Raw genomic sequence first — 24349 nt, 5'->3', positions numbered from 1 at the left:
CAGTCTCCGCCAAAAGACCTGAGAAAAGAAACAGAAGCAACAGGTAGTTCTGTGTAAATGAAACTCATTGGAGCTCTGAATCTGGAAGGGGACTCCAGAAAGTATCCTGAGTGTTTCGTTTCCATTTTTCTTGTCGAAGAGCTTGGATCTCTTATTTTTATCGATTTGCATTTATTGAGGTAATATTTTGTTTTTAAAAGGGATTGAACAGTTTTTTGGTGAGTGATGGGGGTGTTTGAAAGAGAGACATATGAGTAATGCTGAAGAGAAATTTGGTTTGGCACAAAGCCAACAAAAACAAGAACTACAGTTAGTTCTGTCCCTTCTGTGTAGGCACAATAAACTAATTCCACAGCAAGATGCATTCTTCACAGGGAAAGGTTACTGCTCTGACAACGGCCAGGGAAAGAGTCTGTTAGATCGACACAACCAACTACCATCACTGTGGGCCATCTGTGGGGACTAGAAATAACTTTTAATCCCCTGAGCTGCTCTTGGTGACATTCCTGTGTGAAGTGGACTCCTATCTGATTAAGAACATTTAATTTACTACCCATAAGATGGTGAAATTTAATATCCAAAGCTTTCCTTGATACAAGGTCATTTTAAAAGTCCAACTTCCTAGTGAGAATATTGTCTCCATTTTGTTTAATTTACCACAGAGTGTCTTCTCATGATTTATGCCCATTCATTTGTGATAAACATGAGCAACCCTAAATTCTGATCATCATTTCACTGTGACTCATACTAGTCAGAAAGGTCTGAGACTACCATTTTACAGGATTCTTAGGTTTGCTCTTTTCCTTGGAGACATGGACAGATTCATACTCTCAGAGCTGGACAGTGGAATTTCAAGCAAGAAACAACGCTGAGGCATTGTGTCAAGGGACTATCTAGTATGTTAATCTATTTTTTGTCAGGGTCAGAAGGATTTGTATTTCAGTATTTTTCCCTCAGCCTTTGATCCTACCACCGAATATGTAACATTTCTTGAAAGGATTCACCTATGTGAATTTAACATGTTTTTAGGGTCTCTAAGCTTTTATGGCTATATATTGTGCCAGACATCTTCAGAGCCCATGTATGACTCAGCAACTATACCTGTCTAGCCAGAGCCAAAGTCTTGATGTCTCTAAAGGCAGTTTAAAAAATAAATATAGCAAGCATTTATTAAATGATAATTTTAGTAGACTTGGAACTGTTTTCTATAATGGCCAAAATTAATTGAGAGTTTAGGACTTACCAGACATCATGCTACACAATTTAGACTCATTAGTGTTTTGATTCTCTTCTCAGGTGGGTACAATTAGCATTCTTTTTGGACAGATGGAAAAACTGAGAGGGCAAGAGGGCAAGAGTCACCAGCTAATAAGTGGTGGATCCTGGGTTGGGATCTGTGTATCCCTGACCTGAGACCCTGAATATGTAACTACTCATAACCTCCTGGTCAGTACCACGAAGACTCAGAACGAAGCAGAAGGAACATTGAGAAGGTGTAGAAAATGTGCAATTTAGAGCAGGAAGAAGGGAAAACCATGATGTGGTATCTAAAAACTAGACTAGGAAGGCAAGAGAAATTGGGGGCAAAGGGATAACAAATGTTAAAGAGAGAGAATGCTATCAGGGGCAAACAGGAACCAGAAGCCCACTAAAACTGCCTTCTTGGGAGAGAGACCTGTACTGAGATGATGCTAAGGGATATTCTAGAACACAGGAGTTTAGCCTAAATAGGTTGCTCCCCAGGAAGCGACCAGAAAGTTGCAGTTCTCAAATACAGACAAAAGATCACAAATTTAGTGGACTTGGAAGGAAGTAGGATCACAATTTAAAAAAACAGCCAGACTTACTGATGAACAGGTGTTTTCCTATAGCTACTTTGTGTAGGTACATTGTATAAAGATAGAATCTATAATTAGTCAATGTGCCTATATATGTTGATTCAAATAAAACCCTGTATTAAATATTTACTGTTTAAAATATATGGTATTAAAGACTGAAGAAAATCCAATGCAAAACACAGTTGTAAATTTTAAGTGATGTGTGTGTGTGTGTGTGTGAGAAAGAGATATAGGAGCAGGGACATTACATGAGAGAAGTATGCAGCTGCTACATCACAAAATATAGTAGTATTAGTGCCATAAAAGAGGTGCAAAAAAACCCAACAACAACAACGACGACAACAAAACAAAATGCAGCAAGGTTTCCAAAATTCAGAGGACTGTATTCTGTTGAAGGACTGGGGACTGTGTGTTGGAGGAAGAGGCATCTGAAGAGAGCCCTGAAGGATAAACAAGATTTTGGTATCATGTGTTGTATTCCAGGAACTCAGAAACAGTGGTTTCAGGTAGGCCTGCTCTTTGACTCAGGGCTGGCTTTTACTGATGTGAGATTTTGTTTGTTTGTTTGTTTGTTTATTCCAAAAGTGAAGAATTGGATAATCTTATCAAAATGAACAAAAGCTTGAATAGGTAAGATTTGAAAAAATCTATTTTTTCCTTTATTATTGAGTTGCATCTTATGGCTTCTTATATCTTTTTAGTATTTGAGTATAAGGACCCACATAAGTTAAAAAATAGCCTACAAGTCTTGAATAAAAAGCTTGCAGGAATTATCATTTTGTCACTGCTATAAATGGTTATTACAATCTAAAGATACTAATATTAAAGTATCTTTGATGTTCACACTCTATTTAGTAAGACAGTTACATAGAAAACCACAGTTCTCTTAATATAAAATATATATATTTTATATTAATATATAAATATGTGGGCAGAGTTTAGTTTGGTCACTGTTCTCAGGTCTATACTTTACAAAAGCCACTTACAGTCTTAGTTAGACTTACCTCCTTAATTTTGAATCCGTTAGAATTGCACACTTTAAAGATTATAATAATTGAGGACTGTGTTGGAAGTGTGTGCAGTTTTGGTGATCTCTCTGTTACTCTGCCTAACATACTAAATGGGTAAGGACTAGAGAGACAGAGAAACAAGTTAAGTTTCAAATGAGCTCATTGCTCGGAGCTTCCAAAGGTGTGGTGTTCATACCCTGTCTGACAACAGTGATCTTACTGTGACTTATTGTCAACAATTCATTTAAATGTGCTGCTTTTTTCAGTTTCTTCATCTATAAAGACAGAGGGTAAACATTGGCTCACATTAAAAACAAAACACTCTGTGAAATCCATACAATGCATCACGGACCTGTTGGCTGTGTGGATCCCCAGTTTGTATTTTCTATCTTATTTTTTCTGAGGTCCACTGCAGTTTAGTGTCTATGAAAATACCTATTTGAAATAAAGCAATTTTAAGAATTATTGCTCATCTTTCCTACCCAGCTTCTACTTCCTATCTATCTATAGAAATATAAATTGGTCTATATTTCTAGAGTTACGTATCTGCTGTTACCACTGATGAGGGTTTTTTTTTATTCAATGCATTTAAAGAAATCAAGGTCTGGATGGTCTCTTCAGAGCAAATCCTAAGGCAGAGCAAACAGAGAAAAGGTAAGTGCATCTGTCCCTAACCTGAAAATATGATCTCCCAGATTGCTTGCTTTATACTTTCAGACGGTTGCTGGAAGGGAGTTGTATCCTCTGGCATGGAAATGTACGAGCAGATGGAGTAGTGCTCTCAGAATTGTACATTTAGTTCAGACATAATTGCCCCAAAGGATTTCTGTTCTTCCATTCAATAAGAGTAAATGAGCAATTCATGAAGAATGTTTATTGTATCTAACCTCTCAAGATACCACCCAATTTTATTTCAATATGTAGTCTTTTATTTGAATTTCTTTGTGTTTACAGAGCCAAAAGCCTTGAAAATCTCATTTTTATGAATACTCGAACAGACAAAGACAGCAAAGGGTAAGCTGTGACTCTTACAGGCCCGTTTGATTGAGTCCTAGACTATATGCCATTTCCTAGGTTTGACCTCCTGTTCAGGACAAGGGGCAGGCAGGCTGGTGGAACAGGAGATGGGTAGAAATCTTGATAACGGGCTCTGCCTCCCACATCTATCGGGATGACCCTGGGCAAGTCACTTAGCCTCTCCAGACCTCTGTTCTCATCCCATTAAATGAAGAGCATGACCCAGATGATCTCCAAGTTCCCTTTCGTATTTAAAAATGAAGCAACTCTAGTTGGCTGTTACAAGTAGTGGACAATAGGCTGGTTTATGAACTAATTATATTTACTCTAAGACATTTTGATGTTGGAAGCTAGTCTCTCTTCACTGAAGTCTTTTTTTTTTTTAAGATTTTATTTATTTATTTGACAGACAGAGATCACAAGTGGGCAGAGAGGCAGACAGAGAGAGAAGAAGGGGGAAGCAGGCTCCCTGCCGAGCACAGAGCCCGATGCAGGGCTCCATGCAGGGCTCGATCCCAGCTTAGATCATGACCTGAGCCGAAGGCGGAGGCTGTAACCCACTGAGCCACCCAGGCACCCCTTCACTGAAGTCTTTATAATGCTCTAAGGTACTTCTCAGTTAGACTCCCAGTTGAGTCACTTCATATGTATGTCTTACATATATTTGTAAATATCTCAGGGTGAAGAGTCATGCCTTTACTTATTCTATATCATAAAAAGGGTTAGTGAATGATTAATAACTAAACTGATAGCATTTAAGAGGTTGACTTACAGTTCTAGACATACTGAAGTCCTAGAAAGTTGACTTACATGACTGATTTTATTTTTTATGTGGAAAGAAATCAAATTCCTGACAGTATTATTAAAGAAAATCTCAGAAAAGGAACACCTGGGTGGCTCAATTCAGTGTCTGCCCTTGACTCAGGTTGTGATCTCGGGGTTATGCCCTGGATGGGCTCCTTATGCCGTGGAAAGTCTGCTTCTCCCTCTGCTTGTTGATCCCCTTGCTTGTGCTCTCTCTCTCTTTCTCTCTCTGACAAATAAATAAATAAAGTCTTAAAAAAAAAAAAAGAAAGAAAGAAAAAGAAAATCCCAGAATTGTAAAGAATGACAAAGTGTAAGGATTTAGAAAATCACTACTGTTTTTCCCCCAGATTGGCTGTTTACCCTGTACTTGGTTAGTCATTAGATTTGCCTTCCTAACGTGATAATTATTTCTATTGTCTTGATTATCTTTTAAAGCCATTCATCTGTGCCAGTCTGTGCCCAGAATGGTATTCTAGCTTTCCAAGTCAATCTTGGCAGATGCATTCTCAACTGTCTCTGATATAGAACACTGAAGTCTATGTGATCATATTGTGAAAATAATTGGCAATAATAATTTCACAGATACTGAATCCTTATTAAGAATATATTATTACAATGTCAAAGTGCAAGTATTATTACAGGTAAAAATTTTTCTTCTCATGGAGAACTGATGAAGTGGTAAAACAGTTCTCTCTGAGTGGTTATATGAGCTTTATAAGAAAAGATGCGATTTCAGATATTTAAAAAATTAAATTGGGAAGGATCCATCAAAATGGTAGAAAACAGAAAAATTAGGATGAGTATCTGAAGCAATTCATTTCTGGACTGGCAAGGAGAAAAGAGATGTGGTTTGTAATGTGTGATAAACGGGCTTTCTGTTGCAGGAATGACTGAACTCACTGACATGGTAGGGTCAGTCTGTAGTCCCTGGTCCTTCTTTTAGCCTTCCCTCTTTGTTTTCTTTTTTATATTGCAAGAAACTAAGATGTCAATAGTCTTACCACCATGAAATCAGAGACAGATGAAAATGACAAAGCTACATCTGGGCAATTGGGTGACTTAGAGGGATTAACTTCAATGTTCCCTAATAGCTTTAAACCATTTGCATGGAAAAGGTTTATTGTCTGTAGTCAGTTTATGTAAAGCACTGGAGCCATCTTAGAGTTATTCCTACCTTCCCAAGGGTACTTCAGAACCTTGAACTTTTTGCTAAAAATGATATGTCTGTCTCCAAAAGGTTGGGACACCTGCTCAGTTGGTTGAGCATCTGCCTTCAGCTTGGGTCATGATCTCAGTGTCCTGGAATAGAGCCCAGACTTGGGCTCCCTGCTCAGCAGGGAGTCTGCTTCTCCCTCTTCCTCTGTGCTCCTCTCTCTCGTGCTCTCACTCTCTCCTCACTCTCTCTCAAATAAGTAAATTAAATCCTTTAAAAAAAAATCTCCAAAGCATTTAGGTTTAAAATATTGACCATCTGATTTCCACCCCTGATATGAATGATTTTCATGTTTAAAGAAGGCAGTCTATCAACAAATGTATTAAAGTTAGCTTCCCACCAACTGTCCCTGAAAGGACAGAGAAGGCACAGACTGATACCTGAAGGGAACTTTTACTTTTAAAATGGTTTAATGATAAAGAAAATGTGATGTGTATTTATATCCACAGACACATACCCACACAATGGAATATTACTTAGCCATAAAAAGGAATAAGATCTTGCTATTTGTGACAACATGGATGGACCTAGAGGGAGTTATGCTAAGTGAAATAAATCAGACAAAGACAAATACCCTATGATTTCACTTATATATAAAACCTAAAACACACACACACACACACACACACACATACACACACACAAAGAAAAAGCAGAAATAGGCACACAAATACAGAGAACCAACTGATGGTTGCCAGAGGGGAGGATGGTATAGGAATGGACAAAATGTGTGTAGAGAAGTGGAAAATAGGCTTCTAATTATGGAATGAGTAAGTCAGGAGAATAAAAGATACACTGTAGGAAATATAGTCAATGGAATTAAAATTACAATAGTATTATATGATGATAGACAGTAGCTACGCTTGTAGTGAACACTGTATCACATATAGAGTTGTTGAAACACTATGTTGTATACTTGCAACTAATGTGACTATTGTGTGTCAACTCTATTTCAAAGATTTTATTTATTTGACAGAGAGAGAGAACACAAGAAAGGGGAGTGGCAGGCAGAAGGAGAGGGAAAGACAGACTCGCTGCTGAGTGGGGAGTCCAATGTGGGGCTCATTCCAGAACCCTGGGATCATGACCTGAGCCAAAGGCAGATGCTTAACCAGCTGAGCCACCCACGTGCCCCTCAACTCTATTTCAATTAAAAACATTAAATTTACTAGGGCACCTGGTTGTCTCAATTGGTTGACTGTGGGACTCTTGGTTTCAGTTCATGTCATAATCTCAGGTTCATTAGATGGAGCCCCACATTGGATCCCATGGTCAGCAAGGAGTCTGCTTGAGATTCTCCCCTTTTCACTCTGCCCCTCCCCCAACTTGTGCTTGGGCACACTCTCTCACTCCCCCTCAAATAAATAAGTAGTGTTTAAAATAAAACCATTAAATTTACTTTAAAAATTAAAAAAAATAAAGAGTTTGCAATAATTTGGCCTCAATCTACAGGTCAGTCTCAATGACTATTAGGTCTTCTGAGGATATGAAGGATAAAATATTAGAGTAATTAAGGACCCTAAGATAGCATAGTCTAATCCCCTTATAGTGGGGAAAATGTGCATGATGTGAAAGAACATGGTCACAAACCATGTTAAAATTAGAACAAGGATTTGAATCCAGTTCTCCTTATACTGATACTGAGCTCTGGTGCTATGATGCCCGGTAATAAAAGTAACCTGAAGATTATAACATAGTATAAGCTGTCAATACAACAACTCAGTTCTAAATAGCAGGAATGTTTATTAAAAATTATTCCATTAAAATGATTGAATCGTAACTGAGTAATGACTGAGACTTTATCATTAGAATAGTTGGCATTTATTCAGCATTTTGCACAGAGAAGCGTCATTTGTATTAAAAATTAAGGCTTTATTTGTATTAAACTGAGGCTTTAGGTTCTGCTAACATCTTACTCTTGGGGTGAGAAATCTGCTGTTGCCATAAGAGATTGAATTACTCTCTTTCCTCTCTTTTGTGGCTCTTCTATCCTCCTTGCTCCCATGTTATGAAGAAACCAAGGCCTTGGAAGTCTTATTAAAGTTAATCAAAGGATGGACAAAAATGAAGAAGGGTAAGGCCCTACCTTGCTGGGTCTCCCTTTTTGCTAGTTAGTTTTTCACACCTTGTTAGAAATGGGAGTGTAATGCTTTCCTCGATCACAGAAGAACTGTTGCACTCTATAGGCCTATCAGAGAGTAAGCAAAGGAGTATGATGTATGCTGTTTCTATAGGACCACATGTTTGAGTTACATTGAAGAGAGTGTAGGAAATCTGCTCCATAATCTCTTATTCTGTATTTTCTTAAACAATGTAAACATGACCCAAGTCCCATATTTAATAAAGAAATATAAAGGACAAAATTGCAAACTGAGAGGTGCACTGGGAAGTTCTCAACTGATTTAAACCAAGTACTGCTGGGGAAATTAACAGCTCCAAGTATGTCTGGCCATTTGGCCTGGAAACGTATGATATCCTTTCCAGGACATTCTTGTTTATACAGATTTCAGAGACAACTGAATGTAACCTAAGTAACACAAGGTTTTCGTGTTTTTGTTTCTGTTTTTTTCCAAAGAAGCCAAGATCTCGAAACGATTATCAAAGTGAATGCCAGGACAGATAAAACTAGGAGAGGGTGAGAACTGTTTTGATGTTTCTGGATCTTGGTTGTATTCTCCCAGATTTCAATGTGTGATCTTTTTAGTGACATTGAGAGGGTCACATCTTTGAGTTTCCTTTCTGTCTTCTGTGTCTGATCCCTACCACCCTGATTTTCACTTTGGAGGCTCTACAATGAATTCTATCTAAATTTACCTTTGGCTGATATAATTACCAGAGATTAATTTAATTATGTTATCGATAGGCAATTTTTATAATAAAATTAATATAATTCCCATATAATGATTTTCTCCAAAAGCTTTCAATTAATCAATAATATAGAATATCTATATTTAGATATAATACTGTGAGAATACTTAGAAAGTGAACTAAACTTTTTTTTAAGAGGTAAAGACCTTGATGATCTTATCTAAGCAAAGCCCAAAGGAAGTGAAAATGCCACTGGGTTAAGAATTATTAGTGTCAAAAAAAAAAAAGAATTATTAGTGTCTTTAAGTCTGATCTCTGTAGGTAACAATCAATAAGATAAAATGATTCAGCATTTTAACTTCATAACCATATTTTATTAACATGGAGATAGACAATAATAGTGGGCCACATGACTTTCTCTTCTTGTTTCTAATAAAATCGCTTATTTTTTTTTTGAAGAACTGTCCTAGCGTTTGATAGTAAGTTACCTTTTGTCCTAGATTTTAGACTTGGATTTGTTTTACGCATGAGTTACTGAAATGAGTTTCTTTGTATCTAAAGAATGCATGGTCTTGATTACATTTTCAAGGTGGATCTCTAAATTAGCAAAGATAGCCAAAAGCGAGGCTTGACTAAAACTCTTATAAGTCTGCTTCTCTAAGGATGATGGTCTCAGAAGGCAGCCCAAGAGAAAGGCTGGGCAGGTATACCCTCTGGGAGGAAAGAAATTCCACCATTTTTTCTCCTCTTCACGGCTCTATCAACACGATAGCAGCAAGAAGTCACAAGACTTCTGCCAACCCCTACAGTATTCTTTTTTCTAGGTTCAGATGATCTCCTTTTGATATTATTCAGTGCATTTTAATGAGGGTGACATGTGTCTTCCCAAAAATGAGTCAATTTTCTTACTATGCAAGGTGTTTTTTTCTTGCTCTTTGTAATTTGTCATACTTGATTATATTTTTAAAAAGCGTAGGTTAGGGAAATTGTTGACTTTATATGAAAACATATATTCTTATTTAAAAAAATATTATTATCATTATTACTTTTATTGACATTGTTCTTATTATTTAAAAATGGAATAGGCGATTATATCTGATATCTTGAGTAGAAATTTATATTCTGCCTGAATCCAGTACAGAACTTTGACTTACATTACTTCTCCAATCATCATTCACTTGATTCATGTTTTAATTAATAGCATTCATTAAAACTCATTTCTTTATTCAAAGGAAACAAGACCTTGATGGATTTATTAAAGTGAATCCTGAAGCAAATAAAAATATCAAGAGGTAAGACATTTAAAGCTTTCTCCCTTCCCTTTGGCATTCATAAGCACATTGGAACCCTGAGTGTTTGTATTCAGGAGAGTAAATTGAAATTCAAACCAAGTTCTCTTTCCCCCAAAACATATCATATTAAGCAGTTTTATACAAATGATGCTTAGAAGTGATCTTTTGCATTTTTATTTTTTGAGTGACGTTTACTATCAGGTAGACTTTGAGAAATTAAATGGGAATTTCAGTTTCTCTACTGAGTTAAATGATTTCTTGTGTGTGTGTGTGTGTGTAAGTAGTGTGTGTTTTTACAAATGTATTTCTGTATATATAAATAGTGTGTATGTATAAGGGTTTGGGTATAAGAGTATATACATGTTCTGATCAGGGTTTTCCAGAGAAACTGAAACAATAGGATATGTATATACATAGGGAGAAAAAGAGATTTATTCTAAGGAATTGGCTCATGATCTTATAGAAACTGAGAAGTCCCAAGATTTGTAGTTGGCAAGCTGGACATCTAGGAGAGCCAGTAATAAAGTTTCTATTCAAATCCAAATGCCTAAGGATTGGGAGATGTAGTTTAAGATGGAGATGTCTTAAATCAAGCAGTCAGTCAGGCAAACTCCCTTCTGACTTAGTCTTTTTGCTCTATCCCATCCTCAACTGATTGGTTGTGGCCCACTATGTTCGGGAGGACCATCTGCTTTACTCTATACATTTAAATGTTAATCTCACCCCAAACACCCTCCCAGACATACCCAGAATAATGTTTGACCAAATGTAGACACTCCGTAGCCCAGTCAAGTTAACATATGAAATTACCATCAAAATGTATATATATGTGTGTATATATATACCGTGGATATGGATGTATAACAGTATAAATATATATGTGTATGTATGTGGATGTGTAAGTAGTGTGTGTGGGTATATGTGGATGTGTTCATGTGTGAATGGTGTGTGCATGTCTAGTATATTTGTGTGTAGCATATGTATGCCTACATGGTATATATTTAAAGATGAAGAACTTAACAGAGTGTACTTCATTAAAAGAGTTCCGCTACCCATGAACTGTCAAGTAAATCTGGAAAGCTTATGTCCTCCTGCTTTTTATTTTTTAAAAAGCAGATGGAATATATTTAAAACTGAGCTTGTTGGTACATTGCTGAAAACAGTACACCAAATAATTCCATGTGGTTTCCTTTGAACTTCTTTCCATTCAGTTAACTCCATACATGATATTATTAGTTGATTCTAAAATGTGTCGCTTGTGCCTGCAGGCCCAGTCAGGAGAGCAGGGGCCCAGCTAGCTGACAAGCTGGCGTACACACTGCCAGGCTGTCCTGTTCTAGCAGCATGACATGGTCGAAGGCCCAGCAATCCAGCAAGTTAGACACTCTTATATGCCCCCATAGACTGAGAAGAAAGCATTGATTTCCTTGGCTACCTAGGTGGTCTGGGATGGTAACTGGAGCAGAGAGTCTAAATTCTGGGTTCACATTTTGGCTTGGTCACTTGCTAGCTGTGTCCTCATGCTTCAGTTGACTCATCCACAAAATAGAGATCATCACACTGTCATGCCTAGCACAGAATAACTATAAGTAATTGTTAGCAACAATGAAGATTTAGATGAATTATGTTCTGTTAATGATTTAGATACTGTTCAAATATTTAAATTACTTTGATTCTCCAAGAAAAATCCTTGTATTCTTCATTTTTATTTATGAGTAGTTTAAATCATCTAATTGTTTTTCATACATTGGGGTATGTGTGTGTGCATGTCTATGTGTGCCCCTGTGTATACATGAAAATAAATGTTTTGCGTGTGTGTACTTGTGTTTGTGTGTGTGTGTATATGTATAGGTGTGCCTTTGTGTGTGTCAGTGCACATTCATATGGGCGTGTGCATGTCTTCTCAAATGTCCTGTATGTGGTTGCATGAAAGTGCTCACATGCTTGCATGTACATGGATACACATATATCTCTATGCTTTTGTGTGTATATGAGTTTATATGTACGTGGGTGTCTATGTGCTTTATGTGTGTGCATCCATGTCCATGTGTTTCAGAGTATGCAGTGTGCGTGTGTGTGTGTGTGTGTGTGTGTGTGCATGCACCTTGTGAGAACTTTCAGGGACACTGGTTGTCTTTTTCTTTCACTACAGGTAATTAAGTCCTGTCGATCTTTTAAAACAAAACTAAATCACGCTCCCTCTCTTATTAAAAAATTACAGGGCTTTTCCATTTCAGGTAGAATACAATTCTAACCCTCAGTAATGGTTGCGTACTTGTTCCATATAGTATGGCCAAATTAATCTTTTTTTCTATTCCTGATTTCATTCCTGCTTTATGAGTTCTTTATATGCTTTTTGCACTTTGGGACTACTTTACGCCCAACTTGTCATTTCTGACCATTGACTATAACTGTCACCACCCCTTCCTCCAATCCCAGCACCACAGGCACCAGACACTCTTTCTTTTCTTCAGAGTATATATTGTTATCTGGAATTGTGACATTTGTTTGTATGTTTGATTGTATGCATCCTGCCTCTAACCAAGTTAGAATCGAAGTCTCATGAGGGCTAAGCCTAAGTCCATATTATTCATAGGTTTCCATAACTATTTGTGGTTTGAAAGAATGATCAAATATAAAGATATATGCATTATGAGGCATTGATTCACAGTTTAGCTCAAAATATTATTTTAAATGACTACATTAATCAGCACACTCTGCTTTATTGATTTTATTTACTTTGAGATTTAAATAATCTTCCACTTATATGTGCTTTATTTAATATGTGTAAAGAGATCAGTTCTTGACAATATAATCAAAGCAAACGCCAGAATCAACACAAACATTACAAGGGAGGGGTTACAATGCTTATTGTGTGTTATTACTTTTTCTTAAGTATTCAAATCTGGAAATAGAATTCTGGGAATTTTTTTTCTCAGACTCTGGTATTCAAATCTCATGTACTTCATGTAGGCAAAAATTAACAAGAGGTAAAAAAACATCAACAAGGGGTAGTCTGGGACAGAATAGTTGCTTCTGTTGGATTGTTTCATTTTGCATAGAAAATGTCTGCATTTTTTTCTCTTGCTGCTTTTAGCCTGGGTATATACAGTCTTGGATATCTGAATACAAGTCAAAACTTGGGTCAACATCTGATTGCATTCAAATATCCCTATCTTTGATGTTGTATAGATGCAACCTCAGAGACTTTGTGATACAATCTTAGCAGGACCATAGGGCATGGAAAAACAGGGATTACCTTCTGTGGAAGTTCTTTACCCATGTGGCATCCTCTGTAGATCGGAGGGGCATTTGCTTGTGCTATGTATAAGGAAAACACATAGAAACAATAAGAAAAGTAAACTTCTATTAAGATCATAAACAGAAATATTAAAAGATAACAACAAAATACTGACTACATGGAGTTTTTATTATAGTAAACATAGCTTATATTTCAGAGCTCTATAGATTTTAATCTTCCTACTATTTGTTGCCAACAGAACTAGTCAAAATTTGTAGTTTGAACACATAGTTGTAAGCACCACATGCAGATACCAGGTTGAATAACATGGACCTCAACAAATTGGTATATTACTCTTAATCCAGGGTTATGAATAGAAAACCTGATAATGAATGTCAATTTTACAAAATATAGATTCTCCAAAGTTGATTTTAAATTACCACAGAATGTTGGAGGTTGATAGTGAGATGATGTACTTTCTGGAATGTTCCATGAGATGCATATATAGACTATTACAAGATGTTCAGTGCACCTAGCGAAGGTTAAGAGCATAGCATTAAATGAATCATATTCGAGACAGAGTCCAAGTACAGTGTTTGTGACTGGCCTAAAGCCTCTAAGATTAAAATATTGTCTCATTGAGTCTTAGAGATGTACAAATCCCTACGTTCTTCTACATAGTGACTTTTAACAATTTTCCATTCTTTGGCATGATCTCAGTGTTTATCCTGTTTCTGAGTTTTAATAAATGGCTTTATTCATTTGGTGTTAATCTCTCATTAACCTCATCATTTTTCTTCAATGTTTCAAAGGGGCCAGAGCCTTGACAATCTCATCAAAGTGACTCCTGAAGTAAACAGCAGTAACACAGGGTGAAGATTACATACTATCTTTCTTCCATCCCCGCCTGCATCAATTTGTGCCACTCATCAGAGAAGCTATGTGGAAAAAAATCTTTGGGTTGGAATCAAAAAGTCTGAAATCCATTACTTCCCAGTGGGATGCCTTTGAGCAAGTCCCTTGAACACCCTGAGCTGAGGCTTCTTCATTTATAAAATGAGGATCATTTATAACTATCTGGTCTACCTCTATCACTTGGTTGTTGTAAGGATCAAGCAAAATGATGCATATAAAATCCCTTTAAAGCAAGAAAGCACTGTAAATGGAAATGATTAACAAAATCTAGTATAGTAACAGCTACAGTGTTAGATGGAATACTTGTGGGGGGCAGGTGAAAGTTTTTGGCAAATCAATACATAGTTGCTGATTGATTTTTTAAAAACGCAATACTGCCTGAATGTTATGGTTTCATTTTGAGGGTAAATAGGAATTGAGCCATATATTGATGATTTGTATGGACATCAAAATTTGTATCTTTCAAATTAAGAACAAAGACTGGAATTGATTTTTCTCAAAACCTAATAGTAAAATTAATCTTGAGCACATATATCTTCTAAATAAATACTTAACTGATTTAGTTCCATTTTTACTTACCATTTTTGCTTTTTGTTTTTAAGTTCCAAAAATCTTGATAACCCCATCAAGGTGGTTCCAAGAACAGGAAAAAGTATGCAAGGGTAAGATTTAATATGCCTCTGATTTTTTTGTTTCTCTCATATTAATGCTTAAAAACATAACTATATTAATGATTGTAGCAGACTGACACTGAACTCAATTAATAGTTCAAGAAAAGTCATGCTGACCTTCATGACCTCATATCTGAAATTTTGGCCAACTAATTCTTAATAAAATGGAGACAATCTTTGATTACTTAGATGAACAGTTGATTTCCAAGAATGGACAAGACACTTGTGTTCTTTGATTTGTTTATTCTTCTTACACAGAGGCTGGCACAGAAGTGGGATGGGAGATGGTAGACCATAGCTGTGGGTCTAGGTCTTGGCTCTGCCCCCACTAACTGTGCAAAATGAGACTGGCCACTTCCCTTGTTTCAGTTTCCTTGTCCTCACAGTAAGGAAACTGGACCAGGTGCTGTGTAGTCACTTCAATGCTAACACAATTACTCAGTGCCAGTACGATGGGTGGTATCATGGACAGAGCCAAGCGCTCTTGAGTTAGATTACTTTGTTTTCACTTAATCTTCTGTGTCTCAGTTTTTCCCTTTGAGAAAATAGGGTCATAATACTTCCTATATTGAATGATTGATGTGATATTTTGTTTATTACAACCTCCCAAAATACCCTAAATGCAAAATATGATTTGGAAAACAAAAAGCTTAAGAGCAATTTAAATTTGAGGTTGTCTTGAAAGAAACAAGAATAAATGTGAGGATTCACTTATATATATATATCATATAAATCACTTGACCACTGCCTGGCACATCATGAATTTTCTAAAGCCATTGGTTATTGTTTATTATTTCTATGCAGCAGTAATTAGGTCCAAATATATATATATATATATATATATATATATATATATATATATATATATTCATAGCACTGGAAATCTCCAATCCTTTGAGATGATCTCTGTATTCATAACTATTATATAACAAAATATTTTTATAACAAAAAATGTTTCTTGGTTTTAATATTTGCAACCACATGATGGAAATCGACCACTGACCTAATCATTTCTTCCACATTTTAAAGGGGCCAAAGTCTTGACAGCCTTATCAGAGTGTCTCCTGAAACAAACAGAATTAACCAAAGGTGAGGTTCATGGAATTCCTCTATTTTTTTTTTTTTTCTATTTAACCTTAAAAAAAATGTGACTTGAAGAGATTATGCTCAGTGAAATAAGTCAAGCAGAGAGAGTCAATTATCATATGGTTTCACTTATTTGTGGAGCCTACCAATAGCTTGGAGGACAAGGGGAGTTAGAGAGGAGAAGGGAGTTGGGGGAAATTGGAAGGGGAGGTGAATCATGAGAGACTGTGGACTCTGAAAAACAGTCTGAGGGGTTTGAAGTGGCGGGGGGGTGGGAGGTTGGGTTACCAGGTGGTGGGTATAATAGAGGGCATGGATTGCATGGAGCACTGGTTGTGGTGAAAAAATAATGAATACTGCTATGCTGAAAATAAATAAATTAATTTAAAAAAATGTAATTTACTGTTCTACCATTGAGGCAACCAGTGATGGGACCCAGAATCAACAGCTTTGTGTCATAAACCTAGTGTTCATGTCCTTGCTCAGGCCTCCCAGACTGTGGGCTTCAATGGAGGATAAAGAATTTCTTAAAATATCTCTTATCAGTATGGGTTTGTGTTCCATGCTTGGGATTTCAACATCATTCTATTTCAGCATAATAGTTCAATATAATAATTTACATGAAAGGATATGTGCATGATAAAATTGCTTACAAGTTAGTTCTAAAGATTCCTTAAGTGATACAAACCTTTCTGGCCTTTTTACTCTTCAGGATGTATGACATAGTGTCCAATAATAATGCATATCCAATTAGGCAACTTGTTTAGGCCTTTGGGGTTAGCGTTGGTATGAAAGCCTATTGTGATAATAGGAAAGTCTCTTTAAAGGTATGATTGCCTGTTTGGGTGCTTAGAATAAAAGTAATTTATGTAATCCAAAAGTCTTCTTGTTCTGATTTAGCCTTGCATGAAGTGCAATTCTGAAGTGATTTAATTATTATCCTAGAGTAGCCTCAGTGTTACACATTCGCATCATATATATTACCTGCACACTTCGGAATTGGGAAATAACTATTTTTTAGAAGTTCCAAGTTTTGTTGTTTTGTTTGCTTGTTTGCTTGTTTTTGTTATTTTTAAAAAATATTTTATTTATTTATTTGACAGAGAGATCACAAGTAGACAGAGAGGCAGGCGGGGGCAGCAGGAGCCCGATATGGGGCTCGATCCCAGAACACTGAGATCATGACCTGAGCTGAAGGCAGAGGCTTAACCCACTGAGCCACCCAGGCACCCCTGTTTTTGTTATTTTTTAGAGAGGGAAGCAAGGAGTACATGTAAATGATAAACAATTTTGTATTTTTTTCTTGTTCGTTACAACCTCCTAAAATATCCTAAATGCAAAATATGATATGGAAAATAAGAAGCTTAAGAGCAATTTAAATTTGGGGTTGTCTTGAAAGAAACAAGAATAAAACTAAATTAAATTTTCATATATACATAATGGTATAAGATATGAATTCATAGCCACCCGCTTTTACGTAGGGCTAAAGGGAATTCAAGTAATGAAGAAGGTGTTTTGGTTTTTTTTTTAAGATTTTGTTTATTTATTTGTCAGAGAGAGAGATTGAGCACAAGCAGGGGGAGCGGCAGGCAGTGGGAGAAGCAGACTCCCCACTTAGCAAGGAGCCCAATGCAGGATTCAATGCCAGGACTGTGGGATCAAGATCTAAGCCGAAGGCAGACGCTTAACCAACTGAGCCACCAAGACACCCCTGATGAAGTTTTAAGTTAGCAATAATTTCTCTTAATGTAATATTAAAGTTGAAAAGAATGTATAGATAATTATTGATTTTGAATTATTTTACCAGCTGTTACAACTTGGCATCATTTTTTTAGGATCCAAACATGTTGCCTCAGCAAACACAAGGTAGATATATCAAGATTACTGAAGACTCCTGAGCAAGTCTCCAATTTCTGCCAAAAAAATAAGATCAATCATTTGGCTAAGGGCATTCTGAAAGGGGACATGAAAAAAATAAGAACAGATTGATTTGTTGATGTGTAGTGATGCTGGATGGACTCTTCTTTTTTCATTGTTTCAATTTATTTCATTACAATATTAAAGTGAATGCTCTATAATCCCTACTTAAGAAGTCCACTTTGACACAATCATAGCATTACCGTAAATTTATAGTTAATAAATCATTCATTCATAAAACTAGATAAACCAAAGAATATTGACTTTCTCTTCTCCACAAGCCCAAGGATTAGTTTTTAAATGACTCAAGAAAATTGGTGACATAGCATTCTTATATTTGACCATGATATTTTCGCATGACATTGACTGTAGTTCTGTCTTCTTGAGGAGGTAAAACTCGTTGTATCTGGGGTCAAAGGTCAATAAAGCATGCCAGAGTAACTCCAAGGTACCTCTCTCAGGATTACTGTGATGACGGTGCAAAACATGGTGCAGATATAAGGAATTACTGTGAGCATAGAGGGAACATGATAGTGGAAAGGAGTGTGAGGGTTGGGGTCAAGTTGCTATGTTTCCAAACCTGGTTCATTATCTCTTACTTCTTCCTACTTGCCCCCAAAGAGCCTTAAATTCCATGAAGCTCAATTTCTTATTTGTAAGGGGAGGATGGTGATATCTACCTCAGTAGGTTTTTTGAGGATTTTTAAAATCTTTGTAAAGTAGAAACTTGGCAAGCATTACTTTTTATCTAGGATCCCATTGTATAATCCACATGTATCAAAAGAAAAAATGTCAGTCATAAAATTTGCAGATTTTTAGCTGAATTTGAACTTTTATTTTGTTTTAGCAGGAAAGAAGGTCTTGATGAACTTATCAATGTAAGCCCCAAAGCTGTCAAAAACATGGCTGGGTAAGAGAAAGATGTTATTTGTTTGTTTGTTTTGGCTTTTTTTTCCTCTTTAAGTACAGTAAGAATGTAAGTGGCTTATAGTTATTCTGTGCACAAACTGTATATAGGTCTTAAAAAGCCATCACAGTTTTTATATGTTCCTGGAAATAAATATCTATTTGTTACTAGCAAGAAAGAGCGATAGCTGGAGAAAATAATGTGGTAGTGACTTCCCTTCTTTGTCTCTGGAACTGATGAAAATATATTAATAATAGTTTGTGTTTATAAAGACCTAGAACATTTTATGAGATTCATCATCAGCAATACCATGCACTTCATTTTTAGGGAGTGTTCTCTGGTAGTCAGCAGAAATTTTATGAGCCGTATTGTTCCTTAGATCATTTGATGCTTCCAGCCAAGTTATGGGCCTAAATTTGTTATTTCTTTAGGTGGTGTCTATAAGATGATAAACTCATGTTTTCTCTGGGTACATGAGGATTTTTAATACAGTTTCACACTAAAGGAGTATATAGATAATATACACATTATATAAGATTATATATTATATATGTCATATATAATATATATACATATATACACATGTCACTTAAGAATGTTCTCATGATTTCCCTTATTGAGTTTAGCTGGTACATATAAAATTGCAAAATTTTAGAGACGAAGAAAGGAAGCTGAGAGAACTCCCAGCCCTGTTAGTTTGAATAGTTTTGAAAACTGCTGTTCCAGTCAAATTGATTCCATTTCCAGAAGAGGAAGCAGACTCACGAAGGCTAAGTGATCTGACCAGGATCACAGAGAAAACTGGTGGAAGACTGGTAGTAGTTCTGTGATATGCTAGGCAGAGAATAATTACTGAGCACCTACTGGGTTTGAAGCTTACAACTAGGTATCATTAGTTGCACATTAGGTATAATTGTAGGCCATGGACGCCAAAAAGAGAATTCAGTAGACATATTCAATCTTATTAACAGCAGGCAATTATCAAAGATTAAAGCTAATTATGTACTGGGGGCACAGAGATGTTACTCCAAGAGAATAATAGGTTGTCAATTTAATATATTACATTTTGGAACACTCATATTCTGCTTGCTGAATATAGAATGCATTGTCAGGACATTGCATTTAAAAAGAAAAGGTGACATTAACTAGCTAGTATAGTAAACATGACAGGCAGTCAGCTTCATATTCATAGATTCCTAGGAGTAGATGTTAGGGATGGGTGGATTCTTACAAATGGTCTGATCTCCTTATTTTAACAGATGAGAATAGTGAGGCCAGGAACAAAAATCTCATAGTCTCCTATGAGTTCTTCTCACTCCCAGACCAACTCCTGGTCTCGAAATCACAGACACAAACTTTGATCTTAAAATAAATCAAAGTTAATTAAGAACCTATGGAAATAGAGACTTATAAAGCTAGGATTGTTGCTCTTGCCATGGGATAGCCCAGAGATGTCCTTTACTTCTCTTCAGAGTCTCTTGAAATACGGCTTCATACATGACAATGGCACAAATGTGCAAATGCCTGCAAACTTTACAACTCTTCAACTATGTGGAGGTAATAATGGCTAAATATTTGGATATATCTCTTTACTACATCCTTGAAGCAAAACAAATGAAAGCAGTCACTTGAGTAGGAAGAACGTTACATTTCCTGGATAAACTTTAGATATAAGATTCCTTTGTATGCAGGGATCCAGGGCCTTAAAAAAAAATAAGGTCTATACATTTGTTATTTTTAGTTCATTGAGATAAACCACATGATGCTATCAATCAAGGCAATTCAGAACTGACACCAAGATCTTTATTTTGTTAAAAACGCCGTGCTGTCTTTTTAGGAGTAGTGATGAAACATAGCATCTATTTCTATATTTTCTAAGCTAGGATTTCTCAAACTATAGGTCAAAACCCATTAAAGCGTCTTGCAATTAATATAGTAAGTGGCAATCAGCTTTTTTTCAGTTAAATTAATTAAATAAAGGGGAGAATATGAGTGTTCCTATGTAGTAAAGGTGTTATTTAATGAAATTCGTGTTTGCTTCTGTATGTCTGTCTGTCTGAAAAGAGAGTATTGGGCTGTGATGCAAAATGTATTTCTTAATGGGCTTTATGAAACAGTAATTTGAATATCACTGTCCAGGCTGTTAGATAAATCAGATTTTCTGTGCTCATCAGAACATTGAAAATGGAAGTTCTCATGGTTGTGTGTGCAGCTTATTCTAATTTTGCTGGTACATGAATATTACATGCAGTTATACTAAGAGATATTGTGATTAATTTATATGTTAAAAGACTGTGACCTTTGAATACTTTTTCTTCTAATATATGAAATTAACCTCACTTTATTTTATTTTAATTCCAGTGTAGTTAACATACAATGTTACTTTAGTTAGAGGTATACAATAACCTCCCTTCAGAGGTTATTGTCTTTTAGGCACAGTTGAGCTTTATAAGATTCACAGTCAGCTCATGCAAGGAAACTGTATTTTGGATAGCTGTCATATGTTATCATTCCTTTAATAGTATTTGTAGACACCAACTGATTATCTTTAATTGCAAATACTATTATTGGAGATAATTCAAAATAGTAAATATTCAATTAGCAGCTTTCTGTCTACCATGAAAATCTGAAAAGAAACTGAGTGAAGCCAGGAGCTGGGAAGCACATTCTATGGAAACGTTAGGGTTGAGGGAGGGAAATGCAGAACTTTCCTTAGAATTTTTTGGTGATGAAGCTCTAAATGCCTTCCCGTCAGTTCTTAACTTTGTTTCAATCTTTTTGATGGGTAAAATGTCTCTTATTTTTCTATAAGGAAAAAGGGCTGCTGAGGGGGTGGGAAAGGGGAGACAGGCAGTTTGTTGTCCAAGAGGGTACGGAAAAGCCAGTGTTCTCAGTCCTGCAATTTCTTGCCAAAACAGGCTATCTTATTTCCCGGAATAAATATTAAAAAGGGGTTTAAGAGAACACTTTGAAAAATCATCACTTAAAACAAGGTATTATACTGAGGCAGTGAATGGCAGCAAACTTTATAGGAAGAAATAGTGTTCATGACTGAGAAAAGGAACTGGTGGGACTTACAGTAGGAAGTGGACAGTCTTCAGAGTCTGTAAGTCATTTGACCATGAGCAGCTGCATTTAATTCAGTTTTTTAGTTACTGTAAAGGAAAAAAAGTCACCAATTTAATGGATTGCTGGGATTCTCCATGCCAAGCCTTAGGCTAAGTATAATCCCAATTTTAGAATTTATTAAAAAAATATCTTTAGTTGGTGAATAGGATCTTAAAAATAACAAAGAAAAGGACATGAAAATCAGCATGTATCTTCATAATGCTAAAACACTGCAGAGTGCTAAGTTGTTAATCACCAGATGTTTGCTGTGAATGCCTGCCAACGTGCCCCTGTGGATGTGCTCTGGCTATGAAGTAAGTAAATTCAGAGCAGCTTCTCTTCTAATCCAGCATAATTTGTCCCCCTAGATTAGCTAGAAAACTTATTTCAAGGCTGTTCTATGCCAAACCAGTATGTATCATACTACACGATAAGATAGCTAATCTTTTCTTCTAATTCCAGCCAACTTGAACATGCATTTTCTCTAACACAAACTTCTTTAAATTTTTTTCTACTTAAAGAAATCAAGATCTTGATAAGCTCATCAGAGTGAATCCTGAAATTCTCACCAACAACCAGAGGTAACAGATCTATATTCATTTTTGTGCTTTGGTCAGGAAGAATGTTTTGTTTTATTGTTATTTCAAGCAGATTTGTAACCTGACTGCTCCTGCCAAAAGAACTTTATCATTAACCTGCTCGCCTTTTATTTTTCTATTTAAAGAAACCAGGATCTGGATAACCTCATCAAAGTGAATCCTGCAGTGGCCAGAAGTCGTCAGAGGTAATCAGATAAAAGCAGTCATTTCATGTTTTCATCTGTCTGTTGCCCCTGGATGGAGTGGATTTATAATGTTGCTTTATTGATCTAGCCCAACCAAAAACCTATCCCTAATCTGAACTTTTTTTTTTTCTCTTTCAAACAGTGAAGGCTTGGACAATCTCATTAAAGTGAAATCTTCAGCTCTCAGAAACCCTGAGCGGTAAATGACTTTGCCTAAGTATCTTGATAGGTCTCAACATTCTGGTTAGGAATTTTGTTTCCTTCTCTCCCAAAAAAGAGAGTTTTTCTTTTCTCTTTCTTTAGTGTTCAAGTGAAGACACAATTGTGACTCATGTTTCTCCTGTCAGCAAGGAAACATGTTGCATTCTTCTGGAATCAACAATCAAACCACTCTTGACTCAGTTTTAACTTTTTATTTGCAGTAAGACAACTTAGTGTTCCCTGTCTGTAGCAAATGGAGTGTTAAATCAGGAGAAAAAGTATTTTGAGGAATTGAACCAAACTGGTGGCTCATAAGGATGACTGTAGAGCATCAGAAAGGATATTTAGGGTCCTCAAAATCACAGGTTCAACAGTCTGTGTGGGCTCACAAAATATTACAGCAGATTTTGTCTGTGAACTTCCAGTTTGAGTTCTACAAATATCTTACAATTTACTACCTTTACGTGACATCTTTCACCTAAAGTCCTTTATTAATAAACAATAAGATAATATACGCTAATAAGATAATATTAGCTAATGCCCCAGAGTACATTATATTAGAAATTCAAATTCAAATTGTTCACAATGTTATCATGATAAACACAGAGCTGAGAACTATAGTCTCAATATTCTAGGCTCAGAAAGCAAGTTAATCTAGGGAAAAGTGCTGCAGACCACTGGGAGAAAGAAGACCTTTTAATACACACTCACTGGCTCAGATCTTCTATCTCCTAGTTTGTTGTCTACATTCATGCATGATTTTGCCATTTCTGTTTGTATGTTTTTATCTCTGTGCTGCTGGGGTCTTTGGAATAGGCGGGCATAAAGAGGTTTGCAGAGCCATCCCTATTGAGAGTAGCATTTATCGAGCACCTCCTGTGTGACTGGCAATTTCTATACATTTAATTCTTACAACTACCCAAGAGAAATTTATTCACAAACCCTGTTTTATAGAAGAGGAAACTGTAGCTCAAAGTCATTAAATGACCTTATTAAGAAAGAAAACACATCCCAGATCGAAACATCTAAACTCACATCTTTCTGATGTCACTGTCTAGAAGAAGAACAAAAACTGTGGCCAAAACAGTTCAGACCCTCTTTTTCTGTCCACCCTTCATATTCCCCACAGTCTCTTCCCTTCTAAGTCCCCACCTCCCACTCTGCAGCCAAAGGGCTACAATTAGAAACATTTACTCTAGAAAGTTATCACAAAAGTGACAGGGAGGAGAGAAAGTAGTCTCATAGAGGTTTCCTGATAGCTGAAATGACAGCAGACTTCTGCTGACCCTGCTACTGAGAATTGTATGGGAATATCTTTGTTAAGTAAAACCATTTCTTCATAGTGGTTTTGGTGGGGACAGATTTTTCTTTTCATTAGTAACAGTATGAGGAGGTTCCCCACCATGTTGGAAGTGATTAGGTTTACTAACCACATGCAGAATCACTAACAGTGATTACTGTAGCCAACTCTTCCCTCAGATTCCACAAAATGTACAACTGTCTCTGACACACGCGTGCACGCACGCGCGCGCAC

General features: G+C 36.3%; 1 protein-coding gene across 14 annotated transcripts in view; it reads left to right on the top strand.

Annotated features, from left to right (window-relative positions):
- Positions 1-24349, top strand: part of SCEL (sciellin) — a 329617-nt gene that overhangs the window by 281124 nt on the left and 24144 nt on the right. For 8 of the 14 annotated variants that reach the window (XM_059144698.1, XM_059144697.1, XM_059144702.1 and 5 more), the window contains 13 exons: positions 2424-2468; positions 3443-3502; positions 3803-3862; positions 7900-7959; positions 8461-8520; positions 9926-9985; positions 14039-14098; positions 14744-14803; positions 15842-15901; positions 18663-18725; positions 22352-22411; positions 22555-22614; positions 22757-22813. In XM_059144698.1, the coding sequence (XP_059000681.1) occupies positions 2424-2468; positions 3443-3502; positions 3803-3862; positions 7900-7959; positions 8461-8520; positions 9926-9985; positions 14039-14098; positions 14744-14803; positions 15842-15901; positions 18663-18725; positions 22352-22411; positions 22555-22614; positions 22757-22813 (765 nt within the window). The remainder of the gene's footprint in view (positions 1-2423; positions 2469-3442; positions 3503-3802; positions 3863-7899; positions 7960-8460; positions 8521-9925; positions 9986-14038; positions 14099-14743; positions 14804-15841; positions 15902-18662; positions 18726-22351; positions 22412-22554; positions 22615-22756; positions 22814-24349) is intronic. The other 6 variants (XM_059144700.1, XM_059144701.1, XM_059144705.1 and 3 more) reach the window with 6 other exon arrangements.

This window comes from Mustela lutreola, chromosome 13, assembly GCF_030435805.1.
Source record: "Mustela lutreola isolate mMusLut2 chromosome 13, mMusLut2.pri, whole genome shotgun sequence".
Taxonomy (NCBI): domain Eukaryota; kingdom Metazoa; phylum Chordata; class Mammalia; order Carnivora; family Mustelidae; genus Mustela; species Mustela lutreola.
This window is presented reverse-complemented; position numbering and strand designations above follow the sequence as displayed.